The sequence below is a fragment of the Oryx dammah genome, unplaced genomic scaffold (genome assembly GCF_014754425.2).
Source record: "Oryx dammah isolate SB20612 unplaced genomic scaffold, SCBI_Odam_1.1 HiC_scaffold_2, whole genome shotgun sequence".
NCBI classification, from domain to species: Eukaryota; Metazoa; Chordata; class Mammalia; order Artiodactyla; family Bovidae; genus Oryx; species Oryx dammah.
The window spans coordinates 168323472-168340829 of record NW_024070186.1 but is presented as its reverse complement, the minus strand read 5'-3'; the positions used below and the strand labels follow the sequence as shown (position 1 = coordinate 168340829).

Here is a 17358-nt window from a genome sequence, read left to right as displayed (position 1 = left end):
TAGAACAGATTATGCACGGTAAGAAGCGATGGTGCAGAAAGGTTTAAAGTAGCGGCCTGAGCCCATGCCAGAGACCCCCCGAGAGAAGAGGCAAGTGGACAGCGATGAGTGTGACAAAGCCAGGCTTACTTCCTGGGATGTGGATAACCCACAATTAGAATCCTGAACTTGACAACAGCCCATCAGAAGATACTTAGGAATGTTTTATCACATTTTTCATTTTGATGGAATCCTGACACAGAGCAGAGACTGTCAAACCACATAAACCCAGCCTACACTTCTCACTCCATCACCTCCAGCTGTGAGATTATGGCAGGTCCTGTCCCTGTCAGAGGCTCAGTTTCCTCATCTGAACAATAACTCCAACCTCAGAGGGGAGACGTGAGGACTTAATCAGAGAACAGCTCCTGGCCCATTTCCTGGGGTCTTCTTACCTCTCTCTCAGCCATGGGACCTGAGGGATCTTCAGCTTGCTAAACAAGATTCAATGACAGGGACGTCCCTGGAGGTCCAGGGTTTAAGAATCCACCTGCCAATACAGGGGACACAGGTTTGATCCCTGATCTGGGAAGATCCCACCTCCCCCAGAGCAACCTGTGCTACAGCTACTGAGCCCATGAAACCTGCGTGCTCTAGAGCCTGTGGTCTGTCACGAGAGAAAAACCTGCACCCCACAATGAAGAGTCACCCTTGCCTTGCTGCAACTGGAGAGAGAAGCCTACACACACAACAACGAAGACCCAGTGCAGGGAAAAATTTTAAAAAAGAAGAAAAAAAGATCCAATGACAGACCAGCTTCTTGGGCTGGAGCGGGGCTGATACCTGGGTCAGGTGGCTCTCTGCTGTGGGGGCTGTCCTGTGCACAGTAGGATGCTGAGCACCATCCCGGCCTCCCCCGACTAGACTCTAGCCCCCACCTCTTACAGGTGTGATAACCAAAAATGTCTCTAATCACTGCCAACTGTCCCTGGGCTTGGGGAGGAAGGCAATAATGTCCCTAGTTGAGAACCATGGAGTTAGAGGCAGGAGGAGACCCAACAGGAGTTAGATGGGTGGGGGCAGTGAGTGAAAAAAAAAATGGAGCCGCACAGACACAAACACAATCTTAGTAAAAAGCTGCTCTGCACAAAATCCCTTCAGGTAAATTGTACCCATGAAGAGAATATGTTTCTTGAACTTAACAGGTGAGATGGCCAGATTTCTTTTACAATCCTAATAAGTGTTAGTCACTCAGTTGTGTCCGACTCTTTGCAATCCCATGGACTGTAGTCTACCAGGTTCCTCTGTCCATGAACCTAACAACCTGTCAATAACATATCAACCCTAATAACCCGTGGCCAATTCCCTGGAAGGGTAACTGTCCTCCAAGGAGCCATGTTCCTCTTGCTAGGAGCAAAACCACATAGTTACTGGCCATGTTCTTTTTACAGGTAAATAAGCATGGCCTGTGGTTACACAAGGCCTCCCTGGTGGCTCAGAAGGTAAAGCGTCTGCCTGCCATGCAGGAGACCTGGGTTGGATGGCCTGTGGTTACACAAAGATAAGAAAAGAACAGCCCTGGAGAAGATGTGGGAGGCTCTGGCAGGCACCTTACCTGGAGGAGCTGAACATCTGGCTGGTCAAGGCCCCTTTCTGGGAATACAGTACCTTCTTCACCATGGAAGCAACAGGGCTGATGGGTTACTCTTGGAAGCTGAGCCACTGTCTACTGCCTAAGGCCTGTTCCAGTGGGCTCGTCACTCACCAGGCCTCAGTCAGAACTGCAGGGGCCGCTGTGTCCTGAGCATCTGGGGTCAGAGCGACCCTGGCTGTTATCCTATTGTCATTGTCCTCTGTGACTGCCTGAGTAGGTCACTGCCTGCCCTGGATTTCTTCAGGTTTTAAACAGATTCGTCTAACGCAGGCCCTTTGGGCTCCAGAAGGCACGTGAATACAGTGGGCCACATGCAGCCCATAGCTGTTGTGTTTGGCCTGCAGACAAATGGACAAACTAGCTGCCAACTAATTTAAGAGTCAGATTTCATAGGAAGACACGGGCATCTGCCATCTCTTGGAAAGTGCACAGACCACCAACCTGTGGTCTCAGTGATAATCAACCAGGCTGAGGAGGGCCTGACACTCTGAGTTCCACTCCCCACACCTCCCTATTAACACTGCTCACTGGCTTAATTCACGTACAAGACCTGCCTGGACCCTATCGGTACCCAAGTTTGCTGTGGTCATCGTCCAGTCGACAGGGATACACTACGGGTGTTTGTCTGCTCTGCTGATCCCAGATGATGTAAGGTGCAAACGTCCATAAGCAAGATGGTGAAAGATCACAGAAACAAGGCGGGTGGCTCCCACCGGGGCATATCTGTCCCAATTAGGGTGCCAGTGCTGGTGGTGAACTCCCTCCTCTCCCAATAACCACCTGATTAATAACGGCAGGGTAAGAGGCCGAAGCTAAGAGACAACGATAAAGGCAGCAATGGAAGTAAAGCCATCTCTGAGCGGGAGATGAGACATCAGTGCTTTGTCCCATCAATCCAAATGCACTCAGATGCTCAGTCTCTCAGTCATGCCAATCCCTTTTACGACTCCATGGACTGTAGCCCTCCAGGCTCCTCTGTCCATGGGATTTCTCAGGCAGGAATACTGGGGTGGGTTGCCATGCCCTCCTCCAGGGATGTTCCCGAGCCAGGGATCGAACCCATGACTCTTGCATCTGCTGCATTAGCAGGCAGATTCTTTACCATTAGCGCCAACTCGTAAGCCCCAAATCCAAACGAAGCACGAACATATCAGAAAACGAGTCAAAGGTTCTGCAATCCCAGCTGACCTGTCTGATCAGAATTATTGAAAGTGATTGCCGCTCAGTTGTGCCCAGCTCTTTGCAACCCCATGGACTGTAGCCCACCAGGCTCCTCTGTTGATGGAATTTTCCAGGCAAGAACACTGAAGTGGGTTGCCGTTTCCTTCTCCAGGGATTTCCCCAACCCAGGGATTGAATCCAGGTCTCCTGTATTGCAGGTAGATTCTCTAGTGTCTGAGTCACTAGAGAATCCAGGGCCCCAAAGGGTCATGATTTCTGAAATAATGGCCAGACACCGGCCACAAAGCCACCAGGGCGGAATCCCCAGGTGGAGGCTTTGAACTCTGCAAGGGGCTCCACATCAGAATGAACTGCCCCAACCTACAAGACTAGGCCAATAGTCCTCCAGGACCTTGGACAGCTACCAGGTCCTGAAAGGTCTCTGCAGAGAGAGCTGCCAGTCAAAGGCACACGTTTCTAAGCAGAGCTGTGGAACTGACTGCCCACTGCGCCCCGCCTCAAAACCCCAGGCCAACCAGGCAGCTGGGGATCTCACAGGCGCTCCACCCCCGCTGCCCTCGATGCCTTGTTCGTGGCGCCCTCCCCCGACGCGGGTGGCAGGGACGCCACCACAGTTGTGCTCTGCCACATGCTCCATGCTCCTCAGCCAACTTGGCAGTGAGGAAGGAGGACAGCTTGCTATTCTTACTGCTCTGGGACTAGGTGTGAATTTGGCAGCTTGTTCACGCAGAGGAAGCCTTCTTTGGGAAATGCTCTCTCCCCTGGCAACCCTGACCCAGCTTTCTCCAGGTTTCTGCCTCCTGTCTTCTCCGCTCTGCCGGCTCCTGGTCCAATCTATTGCAGTTCCTGCCCTGTCACCTGCTCTTGCTCACTCTATTTCCCTGAGGGCCCTACCCCGGCACCATGACCCCCATTCCCAAGTTCATGCCCGGAAACTGTCTCCCAAAAAGGGTTGCCAAAATCCTGAAAGAGATGAGTCTTAGGGATTGCAGAGCAATTCCTGAGTGTTTTCTTGGAAATTCATTCCCCAAATCACAAGTTATTCTTAAAATAGTCCCAACATTCTTCATACAACTTACTCTTTATTGTGGAACTCTAACATGATCTGCTCATTAAGGAAGAAATAGTAAGTTCAGAGGTAATTCACAAAGAATCATAGCCTAGGGCAAATATTCAAATATGGGAAATGCTAGTGAACACTAAGGAGTCCTGTTCGGATAATAATGCAATGTGTGAATCTCCTATGAGAGTCCTGTGTCAAAACAGGACAATTTAAGGACATTTGTGCCTCTGAAACTTATTTCTTAGAATGCCATTCACATCAAGTGCGGTGCTGTACAATCGTTAAGTGTCCGACTCTTTGTGACCCCAGGAACTGCAGCACGCTTCCCTGTCCTTCATTATTTCTCAAGAGTTTGCTCAAACTCATGTCTAATAAGTTGGTGATGACATCCAATCATCTCATGATCTTTCACCGCCTGCCCTCAATGTTTCCCCAGCATCAGGGTCTTTTCCAATGAGTCAGCTCTTTACATCAAGTGGCCCAAAGTACCACAGCTTCAGCTTCAGCATCAGCCCTTCCAACAGTCAGGTTTGATTTCCTTTAGGATTGACTGGTTTGATCTCCTTGCTGTCCAAGGGACTCTCAAGAATCTTCCCCAATACAATTTGAAAGCATCAATTCCTTGGCATTTGGCCTTCTTTGTGGTCCAACTCTCACATCTGTACATGACTACTGGAAAAACCATAGCTTTGACTATACAGACCTTCCGTCATTAAAGCGATGTCTCTGCTTTTTAATATGCTATGTAGGTTTGTCATAGCTTTCTTCCGAGGAGTAAGCAATCTTTTAATTTCGTGGCTGTAGTCATCATCTGCAGTGATTTTATGCAATAAACTTGTTAGTATTTATTTTACTTGCAAGAATAATTCACTGTTTGCAGTGGGCAGAGCCACAGACACTGCTTATGACACGGCATCAGCTGAAAGCAAGAGTGACTAATGAGACCGTGGCCCTTTCTCTCCTACAAGCTCCTGCCCTCTTTCCTGGAGCCACTGACCTTGACCCTCAACTCCACGTGTGGCTCCTCCTATTCTTGCTTTTGCCTCATTAACGTGGATTCCTTCAACCAGGGATGTTGACTGTTACACTTTAATTTTCACAATGGCATTGAAACATGTATAATATCATGTAAGAATCGAAATGCCAGTCTATGTCTGATGCAGGATATGACACGCTTGGGGCTGACGCGCGGGGATGACCCAGAGAGATGTTGTGGGGAGGGGGGTGGGAGGGGGGCTCATGTTTGGGAACGCATGTACACCTGTGGTGGATTCATGTCAATCTATGCCAAAACCAATACAGAATTGTAAAGTAAAAATTAAAAATAAATAAATAAATTAAAAAAAAATAATTTTCACAGAAGAATCATCATACTTTTCTTCAGATCTGGAGAGAGATATGCTTCCTGAGAAATGCAGGCAGGAACTCACAGCTGATACCAAGTCGAGAGACTGCCATCCGAGGAGACACTCACCTTCCTTTCTTGCCTTCCAGACCCCACAGAGACCGTCTCTATGCCCAACAACCCACACTCTCATCTACTCCAAAACCAGTTTCCCCTTTGTCCCCTTGATCATCACCCACCCAGATATTTAGCCTCAAAATCTTGGCATCATGAAGCAGGGCACCCAAAGCCGGTGTTCTGGGACAGCTCCAAGAGATGAGGTAGGGAGGGAGGTGGGAGGGGGTTCAGGATGGGGGGGACACATGTGCACCCAAGGCTGATTCATGTCAATGTATGGCAAAAACCCATCACAACACTGTAAAGTAATTATCCTCCAGTTAAAATAAATTCATTAATTTTTAAAAAATGGAAAAAAAAATCTTGGCATCGTCTGGCGTAGGCCCTCCTACCCTTTCTCTGGGCTCTTATAAAAGCACCCTGCCCTGTCTCCCTAGTGCTCATGCCCCATCCCCGGCTGCCAGCAGGATCCTCCTGCAGCACAGACCTGAGCTCAGAGACCTGCAAGGACTCCCTTCTTGGAGACCAACATGGCAACTCACTCAAGACCTCTGAGCTCCCAGCCCTGCTTTCCAGGGCTTCCTGACCACAAGGGCAGTGCCCTGTTCTCTGCAGTGGAGGACAGGGGGCCTCTGAGCTTTGCAGCTGTTCTGCACATCTAGGGGGGGAAAAAACACATCTCCCCCTTCATGTCTAACAGAATGGTGCATATCAAACCAGTATGAGTGGGTAGTGGTTAGTGATACCTGTCAATATTCAAACATGTGCCTGTCACCAGAGCCAGAACCACTTCGAAAGATCAGTCCCACAGACCTACCTGCCAAAACGTACATCTACTTGAAACGTTTCTGGCAATACTGTTTGAGGGAGCCAAATCTGGAAACCTCTTAAGCATTCAGATGGAGCGATGGTAAAATAAATTATGAAACAGCCATTGCACTGAGTACTCTGTAGCTTTCAAAGGGAATGAGCCAGCTTTATTAAATTAAAAAGGCAAACTACAGAGGGCTGGTTGGAGCCTGGCTTTGGCTTACATAAGTATTGACGCTTTCCGCAAAGTTACATAAGAAACTCGACAGTGATCGCAGAGGGTGGGGGCCCGACACACAGCGGAGTGGGGTGTGCTGTTTACTTCTCCTTCTTATATCTTTCTGGAGTGCTCCAGGATTTTTTTTTTAATACCATGATTTTATCACTTCCTCCAAAACGTCTGCTCCCCAGACTCCTTTTCCCGTGCTCCCTTTCTGCTGGTAAAAAATAGTTACGCACATACAGGGCTTACTATGTGCGAGGTGCCATTCTAAGAGCTCGACGTGCACGTGGAACCCTCTTGGCCCCACGAGAGGGTGCTGGGAACATTGCCACTGTACAGAGGAAGATGCTGAAGGCTGGAAGGGCTTCAGTGAGCTACCCAAGGCCACATGGCTAGTCTGAAGCAGAGTGGGGCTACAAATGGGACAGTCTGACACCTGCCCAGGCTCTCTGCAAATTTCCTGGTGAATGAGCTTGGGAAAGAAAGGAAAGAACGCTGCCTTGGAATAACTGCATGACCACACACCTATTGACCCTGAGGCCTGGGGGCCTGTCTCAGTCACCTGTACAGTGATACTCACCACCAACCTCCTTACCACCCCAGACGCCTACATGGAGTCACGTAGGTGTTTGTGACCTGAATACAGGGTTGTGCTGTGCTTAGTCCCTCAGTCGTGTCCAACTCTTTGCAGCCCCATGGATTGTAGCCCACCAGGCTCCTCTGTCCATGGGGATTCTCCAGGCAAGAATACTGGAGTGGGTAGCCATGCCTTCCTCCAGGGCATCTTCCCCATCCAGGGACTGAAGCCAGGTCTCCCGCATTGCAGGTGGAGTCTTTACCATCTGAGCCAGGGAAGCCACCAGAGAATACAGGGTTATCTGTACGTAATAACACAGAGCATCTCCACACCTGCCTGGTCTGTTAGGACCTCAAGCGTATCATAATCCTCTTCTCTCACCCCCAAGAGCCAGCCCTCAAAAGTTTCTGGGGTCCAATCACCCTTCACGTGGTTCTTCTCACCACTCTGGTCAAGCCACCACCTCTTCCTGCTTGGACCCTACAAAAGCCTCCCCCTCTGCCTCCCTCCGCCCCCTCCCTGATTCTATTCTCTAATCTACATCCAGAGTGAGGATGCAAAAACATAAAGCAGGTCACATAGCACTCCTGCCCCAACCCCTTCAGGTTGGAGCAAATCCTGACATCATTATTACAACCTCCAAGGCCCTGTGTGATCCGACCCTGGTGACCTCTCCAGTCTCATTCTCCTGCTCTCTGTTCTGGCCACACAGGCCTTATCAGACACACCAGGCTCACTCCTGCCTCAGGGCCTTTGCACTCACTGTTCCCTCTATCTGAAAACCCTTCCCTCGGAAATTCACAAGGTTGTCCCTCGGAGAGGCCTTCCCTGACCATCTGGTGGAAACACCACCCACATGCCCAGGACTCTCTAGTCTCTCTTAGTTTTCTTCAGAGACCTTCTTGTTTAGCGGCATACGACGTTTATTTGTCCATTCTCCATCTCTCTTGACTCCGTTAAGGTGGTTTACGCTCTTTTTTTCTGTTTTGTTCACTATTACACCCCCAGTGCCTGTTGAGTCCTTAGCAGGTGGTCAGTAAACACTGACTGGATGCCAGGGGTGTTTGCCGAACAGAAGTCCCTTTGACGGGGGTTTTCCGTGCATCTGCTCAGCGGTGTTCCTGCCCTGGAGGTGTTCCAGGCTCCCCCACTTTTCCTGGACTTGTAAAAGCTGCACCATCATCAGCTTTGTGAAGCTGATCTCGCCCCTCTTCACCACCAAACAGAAAGAAACGGCAGGAGTGAAACATAATTACTGTCACTGGTGGGATGTGTGTGGGGCAGGGGGGCCACCTGACTCGCAGAGAAGAACAGCTGTCACCCTCGTCATCTTCAGAAAGAATCATTTGTTCTGAGCTCCGTGGGCAGGAGTCCTGCGGACGAGGAGGGCTGGTACCCTGGGGGACTGCAATTTCTCTGCATCCCTCGACATGGCCCCTCCACAGCCCAGCAGATGGAGGTAATCAAGCGGCATTTTGCATGTCATCTCTCCAGGCGACAGGGTGGCGGGTCCCCCTGGGGAGAGACCTCTGGGTAATGAGCTTCTGAGGGATGGGGTGTCTTCCTGGGGGAGAGGCCTGGTCCCTAGAGGGAGCGCTGCCATGGGCTCTCAGAGTCCACAGAAAGCCAGAGCCCCTCTGGTGCATACAGTTTCTCCCTGAGCCACTGCGTCTAGATGCGAGATCCCTGTGGGGAAGGAGTGGGGGAAAGGCAGACTTCCGGAAGAAGTCATGTTATCAGTCAGCGTTTCATGAGCACACACTATGTGCCGAGCACTCAGTCCCTGTAGCTCAGGGCAGCACACTGGACTCTTGCTCTGGCCTGCAACTTGCTCTCACCAGGACCTTAGGCAAACCAGTTAAATTTCCTGGGACTCAGCTTTTTACCTGTAGACATGGATAGATGATGGATGGATGGATGGATGGATAGATGGATGAAAAGAGAGAAACTCTCTGTCTCTGAGAAATGTCTGTAGGGTTTTTGTGGGGATTCTCTCCTGGTCTTTCTCACCAGTCTCGTCATCAACTGCAGTCGACATAGAGAAGTGGCTGAGTTCCGCTCTCACACAGAGCCCTCACCTACCACCCCGCATCCATACCTCTACTCCCATTTCACACAAAAGGAACCTAAGACTCAAGAGGCTGCATCCTGGCCCGAGATCACCCTCCTCCTCTGTGGCAGAGCTAGTGGGGAACAGCAATGACACCCAAATCCCCACGCTCTCCATTTGGACACTGGGGGTCTCAGACTCATCTGCCCATCATAAATCACTCACACGGATATTTCATTTTAAGCATGACCCACATCTCACCAGTCTGCCAGTCTGGCCTCAAGAGTGAGACTTGAACGGGGTCTGCACTCTTCTCTGGCCTGGGAGATTTGGGCCAGTCCCCAAGAGCTGTGTGAGCCCAGGGTCCTGGGAAGGAACCATGTGGCTCCTGTGAGTGGCCCCTGGCAGAGTGGCGTGTCTGCTGGGCTCCGCGTGATCCTGGAGGCGCCCAGGCTGAAACATCTCAACCCTGAGCCAAACCTCCCACTTGTGGGGAGAACGTGGCAGCTCCTATTTCAGCAAAAAATATGTTTAACAGCTTTGAGAGTAAATGTGGCAGCAGATGGGGGCGGGGAGTGGGGCAAACATCGACCGTGTTTTCTGCCGAGAATCCGGTGGGGAGGGTGTGCTGTGCCCTACATTACTCCCGCCCCCACCCCCAGAACTCCTCTCCCTCCACGGAGCGGCAGAACACGGTACATTTCCCAAGCCTGAGGTACTCTGCAGAAAAACATTTTAATAACACGCTAAACAACAGCACCACAAATCACTGGGATCTTCACGGAGCTGCAGTCCAGTTCTGCAGAATGACTTTTTGGAATCCACGATCTCCACCCCCTTCATTAATGCACCTTCCAAGGAGCACGCGACATTCCCGAAGTAACTGCTCACATCTGCCACGTGTCACGTCCTGGGGTCTGCCTGTCCCTCCAAAAAGCCAGGAGGATGCAAACACTGTGGGGTCCCCCAAAGGAAGAGGGTATTAGGGTGTGTTGTCTATTTGCTGGTTTGGGGGGCAGGCTCTAATCTCCACGTGGGCCAGGCACACACAGGGTTCAAAATGGAAAGAAACAGCCCACTTCCTACTGTCCTACTTTCTAATTCCGACTGCTGCTGGCATTAGCCAGGAAGTCAATGGGAGGCAGAGAGATCTGGAGAAAAAAGAATTCAACCTGCTGATTCCTCAGCTCTCAGACGTGTACAGATGGCAGAATCCTTGGAAGTCATGCTGCCCCTTGCAGAACACAGTGAAATACTGACACGTTAAACAGGAAAGACGAAGCGGAAAAGTGTGTGTAAAAGCAGGTGCCATGGAATACTGGATGCCAGCCCTGCACAACCCTGAACGCTTGAAGGATTTCGGTGAAGAAAAATGAGCAAACTCTACCCGCTAGGTTTAATCCCCTGCCTCCCTTCACCCTCCCGCCCCTCATGGGAAAGGGACCATCCTGATGGATGCTCAGCAGTGGACGAGCTCATGGAACACACTTCGGAGCACAGAGGGTGAGCAATGCACCGTGGGTGCCTCACAGCCGGAGCCTACACGGCTGAGCAGCAGGTCAGAGCCAGCAGCGCAAACTCAAGTGTCTCCCGGGCCAGGCAGGTAATACGAGTGACTGTGGGTAAAACAATGGCCAAACGCTAACAGCAAATGGCAGGGAAGTCGGCTCAGTGTCCAGGGATGAGGGGGGATTGGCGGGGACAGGGCAGCACTGTGTGGCTTCAGCCAGGTGTGGTCTAGTAGGAATACACTCTCTTTGGGAGATGGTGAAGGACAGGGAAGCCTGGCGTGCTGCAGTCCATGGGGTCGCAAAGAGTCGGACATGACTGAGAGAGTGAACCACCACCACCACCAGGGGTAAAGAATCCGCCTTCCAATCCAGGTGACGTGAGTTTGATCCCTGATCAGGGAACTAAGATCCCATGTGCCAAGGGGCAACTAAGCCTATGCGCCGTAACTAGGGAAGCCTGCGTGCTGCAACAAAGACCCAGAACAGCCAATATATAAATAAAATAAAAAAGGAAAGACCCGAGGAAATCTGTCAAGATTCTGAGAATAATCATGCTTGGGGGGTGGTTATTTCCTTAGTTGAGATAGACGCTTTTTAACTGGGACTCTCTCAGAGTGAGCTTCTGAGCTGAGATAGTTTTCTAGAAGGATGCAGAGACAGGACATGATTACATGGAGGTCACTGGCAAGGACAGACCAGGGCAAGGCTTGCCTTCTGTCACTCCCTCATGAAATGATCTCCAAGTTCCAATCTGTAGCACCATGTGACTTCAAAAAGACAGAGGAGGAGAGGGTGGCGAGTGGTGGAACTGCAAGGAAAGCTGTTTGATACCAACTGGATTTGAGACCAAGGTTGCGTCCAGAGTCTCATGTCAACATTGTGTCCTTTGCCACAGTCTCTTCTATATGTTTTACAGCCCACGCAATGGAACCCCACGTTCTCCATGCTAATTGGGCACAGAGCTTTATTTCTCAGCTGTGATCGATGGCAGCCAGCGTGGCTGGGACTGCACGACACGCCAAGACGCTCCTATGTTAACAGGCGGTTGTCACAATTCCATAGGCTGGAGTTTAGTACATGGCCCACCAGAACTGCCTGGACAACCCACCCCAGCAGTGGGGGCGCCAGCTCACCCCTACAAGGTAGCCTATTCTTCTCACACTTGAGGTGGGCAGCTGTTCGTAACATCGGGGTCTTAGGACCACGTCTTGGACTCCATTTTCACCAAGAAATCTGATCCAAACACACATGACTCAGTGAGAAGTTGATTTCTAGTGCTCATCACAGGCCAGGGGGCTGCCTTTAAAAGAAGGGGGGCTTCCCTGATGGTCCAGTGGCTAAAACTCTGTGCTTCCAAAGCAGGAGCCTGGGTTCCATCCTGGTCAGGGAACTGGATCCCACACAGCACAACCAAGAGATCCCACGTTCTGCAACTGAGGACCAGCACAGCCAAGTACATACAATATGCAATGTGTAAAAAGAAAAGAAGGGGGCCTCCTCTCATGCACTGTGGTGGTGTTTTCAAAACAAAATCAAGCCCCTAGCAGCACAACTTACCAAATGAAAGAAAAGTACCCTATGGTGTATTCTATTCGGAGGGGTGGAGAGGGAGACATCTTTTGTTTTATCAGAGATAGCAGAAAACAACTGAATCTTCTCATAAAGGTCCTAAAACAATTAGAAGGATGCACGTAAGCAGATTTGGCTTCAGTTTCAAAGCCTGGGGTAGGTTCAGTTCAGTTGCTTAGTTGTGTCTGACTCTGTGACCCCATGAAAGGCAGCATGCCAGGCGTCCCTGTCCATCACCAACTCCCAGAGCTCACTCAAACTCATTTCCATTGAGTCGGTGATGCCATGCAACCATCTCATCCTCTGTCGTCCCCTTCTCCTCCCGCCTTCAATCTTTCCCAGCATCAGGGTCTTTTCTAATGAGTCAGCTCTTCACATCAGGTGACCAAAGTATTGGAGTTTCAGCTTAAGGATCAGTCCTTCCAATGAATATTCAGGACTGATTTCCTTTAGGATGGACTGAATGGATCTCCTTGCAGTCCCAGGGACTCTCAAGAGTCTCCTCCAACACCACAGTTCAAAAGCACCAATTCTTCGGCGCTCAGCTTTCTTTATAGCCCAACTCTCACATTCATACATGACTAATGGAAAAACCATAGCTTTGACTAGACGGACCTTTGTTGGCAAAGTAATGTCTCTACTTTTTAATATGCTGTCTAGGTTGGTCATAACTTTTCTTCCAAGGAGCAAGCATCTTTTAATTTCATGGAGCAGGTAAGTCCTGCCAATGTCTGTCTGGTTGGAAATTCAACTTGGAAATTCCAGAAAGTCTAAAGCCAAAGATACTCCCCACACACAAAAGCAGAAATAAGCCCCATTTTGAGTTATAGCATCACCGTTAGGACAAAACAGATCCATGAACCCTCAGCACACCCATTTTGAAGAGCTCCAGGGAAAGGAAACTCTTGCATTATCAGCAAACCAGTCTTTATCAAATGACAAGTCTCAACCTACTTTCAGAGGCCCATGGGTTTGCTATATGGATCCTTAGGTCTATCGTTTCCACTACAATGATAACATTTTAGAAATCATATACAGTTGACCCTTGAACAACAGGGGTTTGAGCTGAGCAGGTCCACTTATATACAGATAGTTTTCAATAGACATATTAGAAAGATTTTTGAAGATTTGCAATGATTTAAAAACTCGCAGATAAACTGCATAGTCTAGAAATACTAAAAAATTAAGAAAAAGCTAGGAATGTCACAAATGTATAAAATAAATGTAGACACCCAAAAATATGTGTTATCTGACTGTTTATGTCGTTGGTAAGGTCAATAGTAGGTTATGAGCAGCTAGGTTTGGGGGGAGTGAAAAGTTATACACAGATTTTCAACTGGGAGGGAGGTTGGTGTTTCTTACCTCCGTGTGATTCAAGGGTGTAGTGTAATTATATTCTCTAGCATCTGAAGATTCAATAAAAATTAAGAGCAGCTTCATCGTTTGGGTTCCCTGAATCCAAGCATGCAGATGTCTTGATATGATAAGAGATGGATGAGGACTATGGGGAATAATCAGTGATAAGGCAGTGACACCAGTGAGGCCCACCAGTCCCGAAGTGTGGCTCAAATTGATGTTCTCCAGCAACGTGACCCGAGAAAGGTGGGTCAAGGGCAGGTGAGGTCAGCACATGGATCACCGGCAAGGTATGTGGCAAGCTTGGGAGAAGCCAAGTTTCTTCTCCATATCACTGTGAGCAAAGGCTTGGTTTCAAAAAAGCAGTGGCCACTGTGTTAACCAGCAATTCTGAATTGTGATAATGTTCTAAGTGTCTGATATGTAAACATCTTTTTTGCTTTTACTTTTATACAACCTGTAAGAACAAGGTCTATATACCTAGTTTTAAGTTGGCTTATACTTAAGTCATACAGATATGAAAGTGATTTTAAGCTCGGCACCAGTGGGAGTCTTTTGAGAAGTTTCCTTGGGTTCACTGCTGACATTCTAAGAAAGTCTGAGAGAGACTACTTTAACTCTGGGACACCTGTGGGCTGCAACCCTTCCTGCGATCAAAATGTACCAAAGGATGAAACTGCAGAGTTCTGAATTTTGGGGAGCCTCAAATCAACAATGCTGACTTGCGGGCTCACCCCCTTGGGTCTCCTGGGGTGTCCAGGACACAGACACGCGCCGCAGCGTAACCTCAGAGGAGAGAAGGCAGGCCACACTGGGCGGAGCACGTGACCGGTACTCACACAAAGAAGGGCATCAGCTGGGTCAGGGTCTCCTTCTGGGGGCTGGCGGTGAACTCAGGGACCGCCTGGATGACTTTGTTCATGACGCTGCGCAGGTAGGTCTGCAGCTGCTTCCTGCGTTCCTCCACAAACTTGGCGTCCTGGGAAGACAGACAGACAGATAGACAGGCGTCCTCAGGTACGCTTTCTGCTTTCCTCAACCGCCCAGAGAACATGCGACCAACAATCTCCTTTACCCAGAGCGAGTGCAAGTGTGCCTCAGGCTTTACACGTGTGACCACACTTAGCAACAGGGGAGATGCTCGTGGTACTGCTACTGGTGTGTGTGTGTGTGTTAGTCACTCAGCCGTGTACTCTTTGTGACCCCATGGACTGTAGCCCCCCAAGCTCCTCTGTCCATGGGATTCTCCAGGGAAGAATACTGGAGTGGGTTGCCACACCCTTCTCCAGGAGATCTTCCCAACCCAAGGATCGAAACCCAGGTCTCTTGTAGTCCAGGCAGATTCTTTATCAACTGAGCCATGAGAGAAGCCCCACTATTACTGCTAAGTAGGGGCAATGCAGGTTCATGAAATTTCCTACAGTGTATTCCTAGGAACGAATGAAATCTCAGCACCTGCATCGTGCCCAAACACAGCACTGGGATCTGGGCAGACCGTGAACACAAAGGGTCCCTGCAGTGGCCCTGATGGAGGAGTTAAATAAACCCAGTGACCACACAGGTCAGCACACAGCGTCATTCATCACACTTAGTATGCCACCCTCCAGAGGGGGTGCTTAATTTTGCCTTCATGGGAATTTTCTGAAATTGGAATCAGTTACCACTATTTAAAAAGGATTTCATTAATAAACAAATTCCACCCTTTCTGAGAAACTAGTGAGGAGATACCCCTTGTCCAAGGTAAGGAGCAGAGGCTATGCTTTGCTGGAGCAGCCATGAAGAGATACCCCACGCCAAGGTAAGAGAAACCCAAGTAAGATGGTAAGTGTTGCAAGAGGGCATCAGAGGGCAGACACACTGAAACCATACTCACAGAAAACCAGTCAATCTAATCACACTAGGACCACAGCCTTGTCTAACTCAATGAAACCAAGCCATGCCTGCGGGGCAACCCAAGACGGGTGGATCATAGTGGAGAGATCTGACAGAATGTGGCCCACTGGAGAAGGGAATGGCAAGCCACTTCAGTATTCTTGCCTTGAGAACCCCATGAACAGTACGAAAAGGCAAAATGATAGGATAGATTTAAGAGGAACTCCCCAGGTCATTAGGTGCCCAATATGCTACTGGAGATCAGTGGAGAAATAACTCCAGAAAGAATGAAGGGATGGAGCCAAAGCAAAAACAATACCCAGCTGTGGATGTGACTGGTGATAGAAGCAAGATCTGATGCTGTAAAGAACAATATCGCATAGGAACCTAGAATGTCAGGTCCATGAATCAAGGCAAATTGGAAGTGGTCAAACAAGAGATGGCAAGGGTGAATGTCGACATTCTAGGAATCAGTGAACTAACATGTACTTGAATGCGTGCATTTAACTCAGATGACCATTATATCTACTACTGCAGGCAGGAATCCCTCAGAAGAAATGGAGTAGCCATCATGGTCATCGAAAGAGTCCGAAATGCAGTACTTGGATGCAATCTCAAAAATGACAGAATGACCTCTGTTCATCTCCAAGGCAAACCATTCAATATCACAGTTATCCAAGTCTATGCCCCAACCAGTAATGCTGAAGAAGCTGAAGTTGAACGGTTTTATGAAGACCTACAAGACCTTTTAGAACTAACACCCAAAAAAGATGTCCTTTTCTTTATAGGGGACTGGAATGCAAAAGTAGGAAGTCAAGAAACACCTGGAGTAACAGGCAAATTTGGCCTTGGAATGCAGAATGAAGCAAGGCAAAGACTAATAGAGTTTTGCCAAGAAAATGCACTGGTCATAGCAAACACCCTCTTCCAACAACACAAGAGAAGACTTTACACATGGACATCACCAGATGGTCAACACTGAAATCAGATTGATTATATTCTTTGCAGCCAAAGATGGAGAAGCTCTATACAGTCAACAAAAACAAGACCAGGAACTGACTGTGGCTCAGATCATGAACTCCTTATTACCAAATTCAGACTGAAATTGAAGAAAGTAGGGAAAACCGCTAGACCATTCAGGTATGACCTAAATCAAATCCCTTATGATGATACAGTGGAGGTGAGAAATAGATTTAAGGGCCTAGATCTGATAGATAGAGTGCCTGATGAACTATGGAATGAGGTTCATGACATTGTACAGGAGACAGGGATCAAGACCATCCCCATGGAAAAGAAATGCAAAACAGCAAAATGGCTGACTGGGGAGGCCTTACAAATAGCTGTGAAAAGAATAGAAGGGAAAAGCAAAGGAGAAAAGGAAAGATATAAGCATCTGAATGCAGAGTTCCAAAGAAGAGCAAGAAGTGATAAGAAAGCCTTCTTAGCAATCAATGCAAAGAAATAGAGGAAAACAACAGAAGGGGAAAGACTAGAGATCTCTTCAAGAAAATTAGAGACACCAAGGGAACATTTCATGCAAAGATGGGCTCGATAAAGGACAGAAATGGTATGGACCTAACAGAAGCAGAAGATAGTAAGAAGAGGTGGCAAGAATACACAGAAGAACTGTACAAAAAAGATCTTCACGACCCAGATAATCATGATGGTGTGATCACTAATCTAGAGCCAGACATCTTGGAATGTGAAGTCAAGTGGGCCTTAGAAAGCATCACTATGAACAAAGCTAGTGGAGGTGATGGCATTCCAGTTGAGCTGTTTCAAATCCTGAAAGATGATGCTGTGAAAGTGCTGCACTCAAGATGCCAGCAAATTTGGAAAACTCAGCAGTGGCCACAGAACTGGAAAAGGTCAGTTTTCATTTCAATGCCAAAGAAAGGCAATGCCAAAGAATGCTCAAACTACCACACAATTGCACTCATCTCACATGCTAGTAAAGTAATGCTCAAATTCTCCAAGCCAGGCTTCAACAATATGTGAACCGTGAACTTCCTGATGTTCAAGTTGGTTTTAGAAAAGGCAGAGGAACCAG

General features: G+C 48.7%; 1 protein-coding gene across 1 annotated transcript in view; it reads right to left on the bottom strand.

Moving 5' to 3' along the window:
- SNX29 (sorting nexin 29) overlaps positions 1-17358 on the bottom strand; it is a 595061-nt gene that overhangs the window by 55701 nt on the left and 522002 nt on the right. Inside the window, exon 20 of the mRNA XM_040230635.1 lies at positions 14276-14415. Within this exon, the coding sequence (XP_040086569.1) occupies positions 14276-14415 (140 nt within the window). The remainder of the gene's footprint in view (positions 1-14275; positions 14416-17358) is intronic.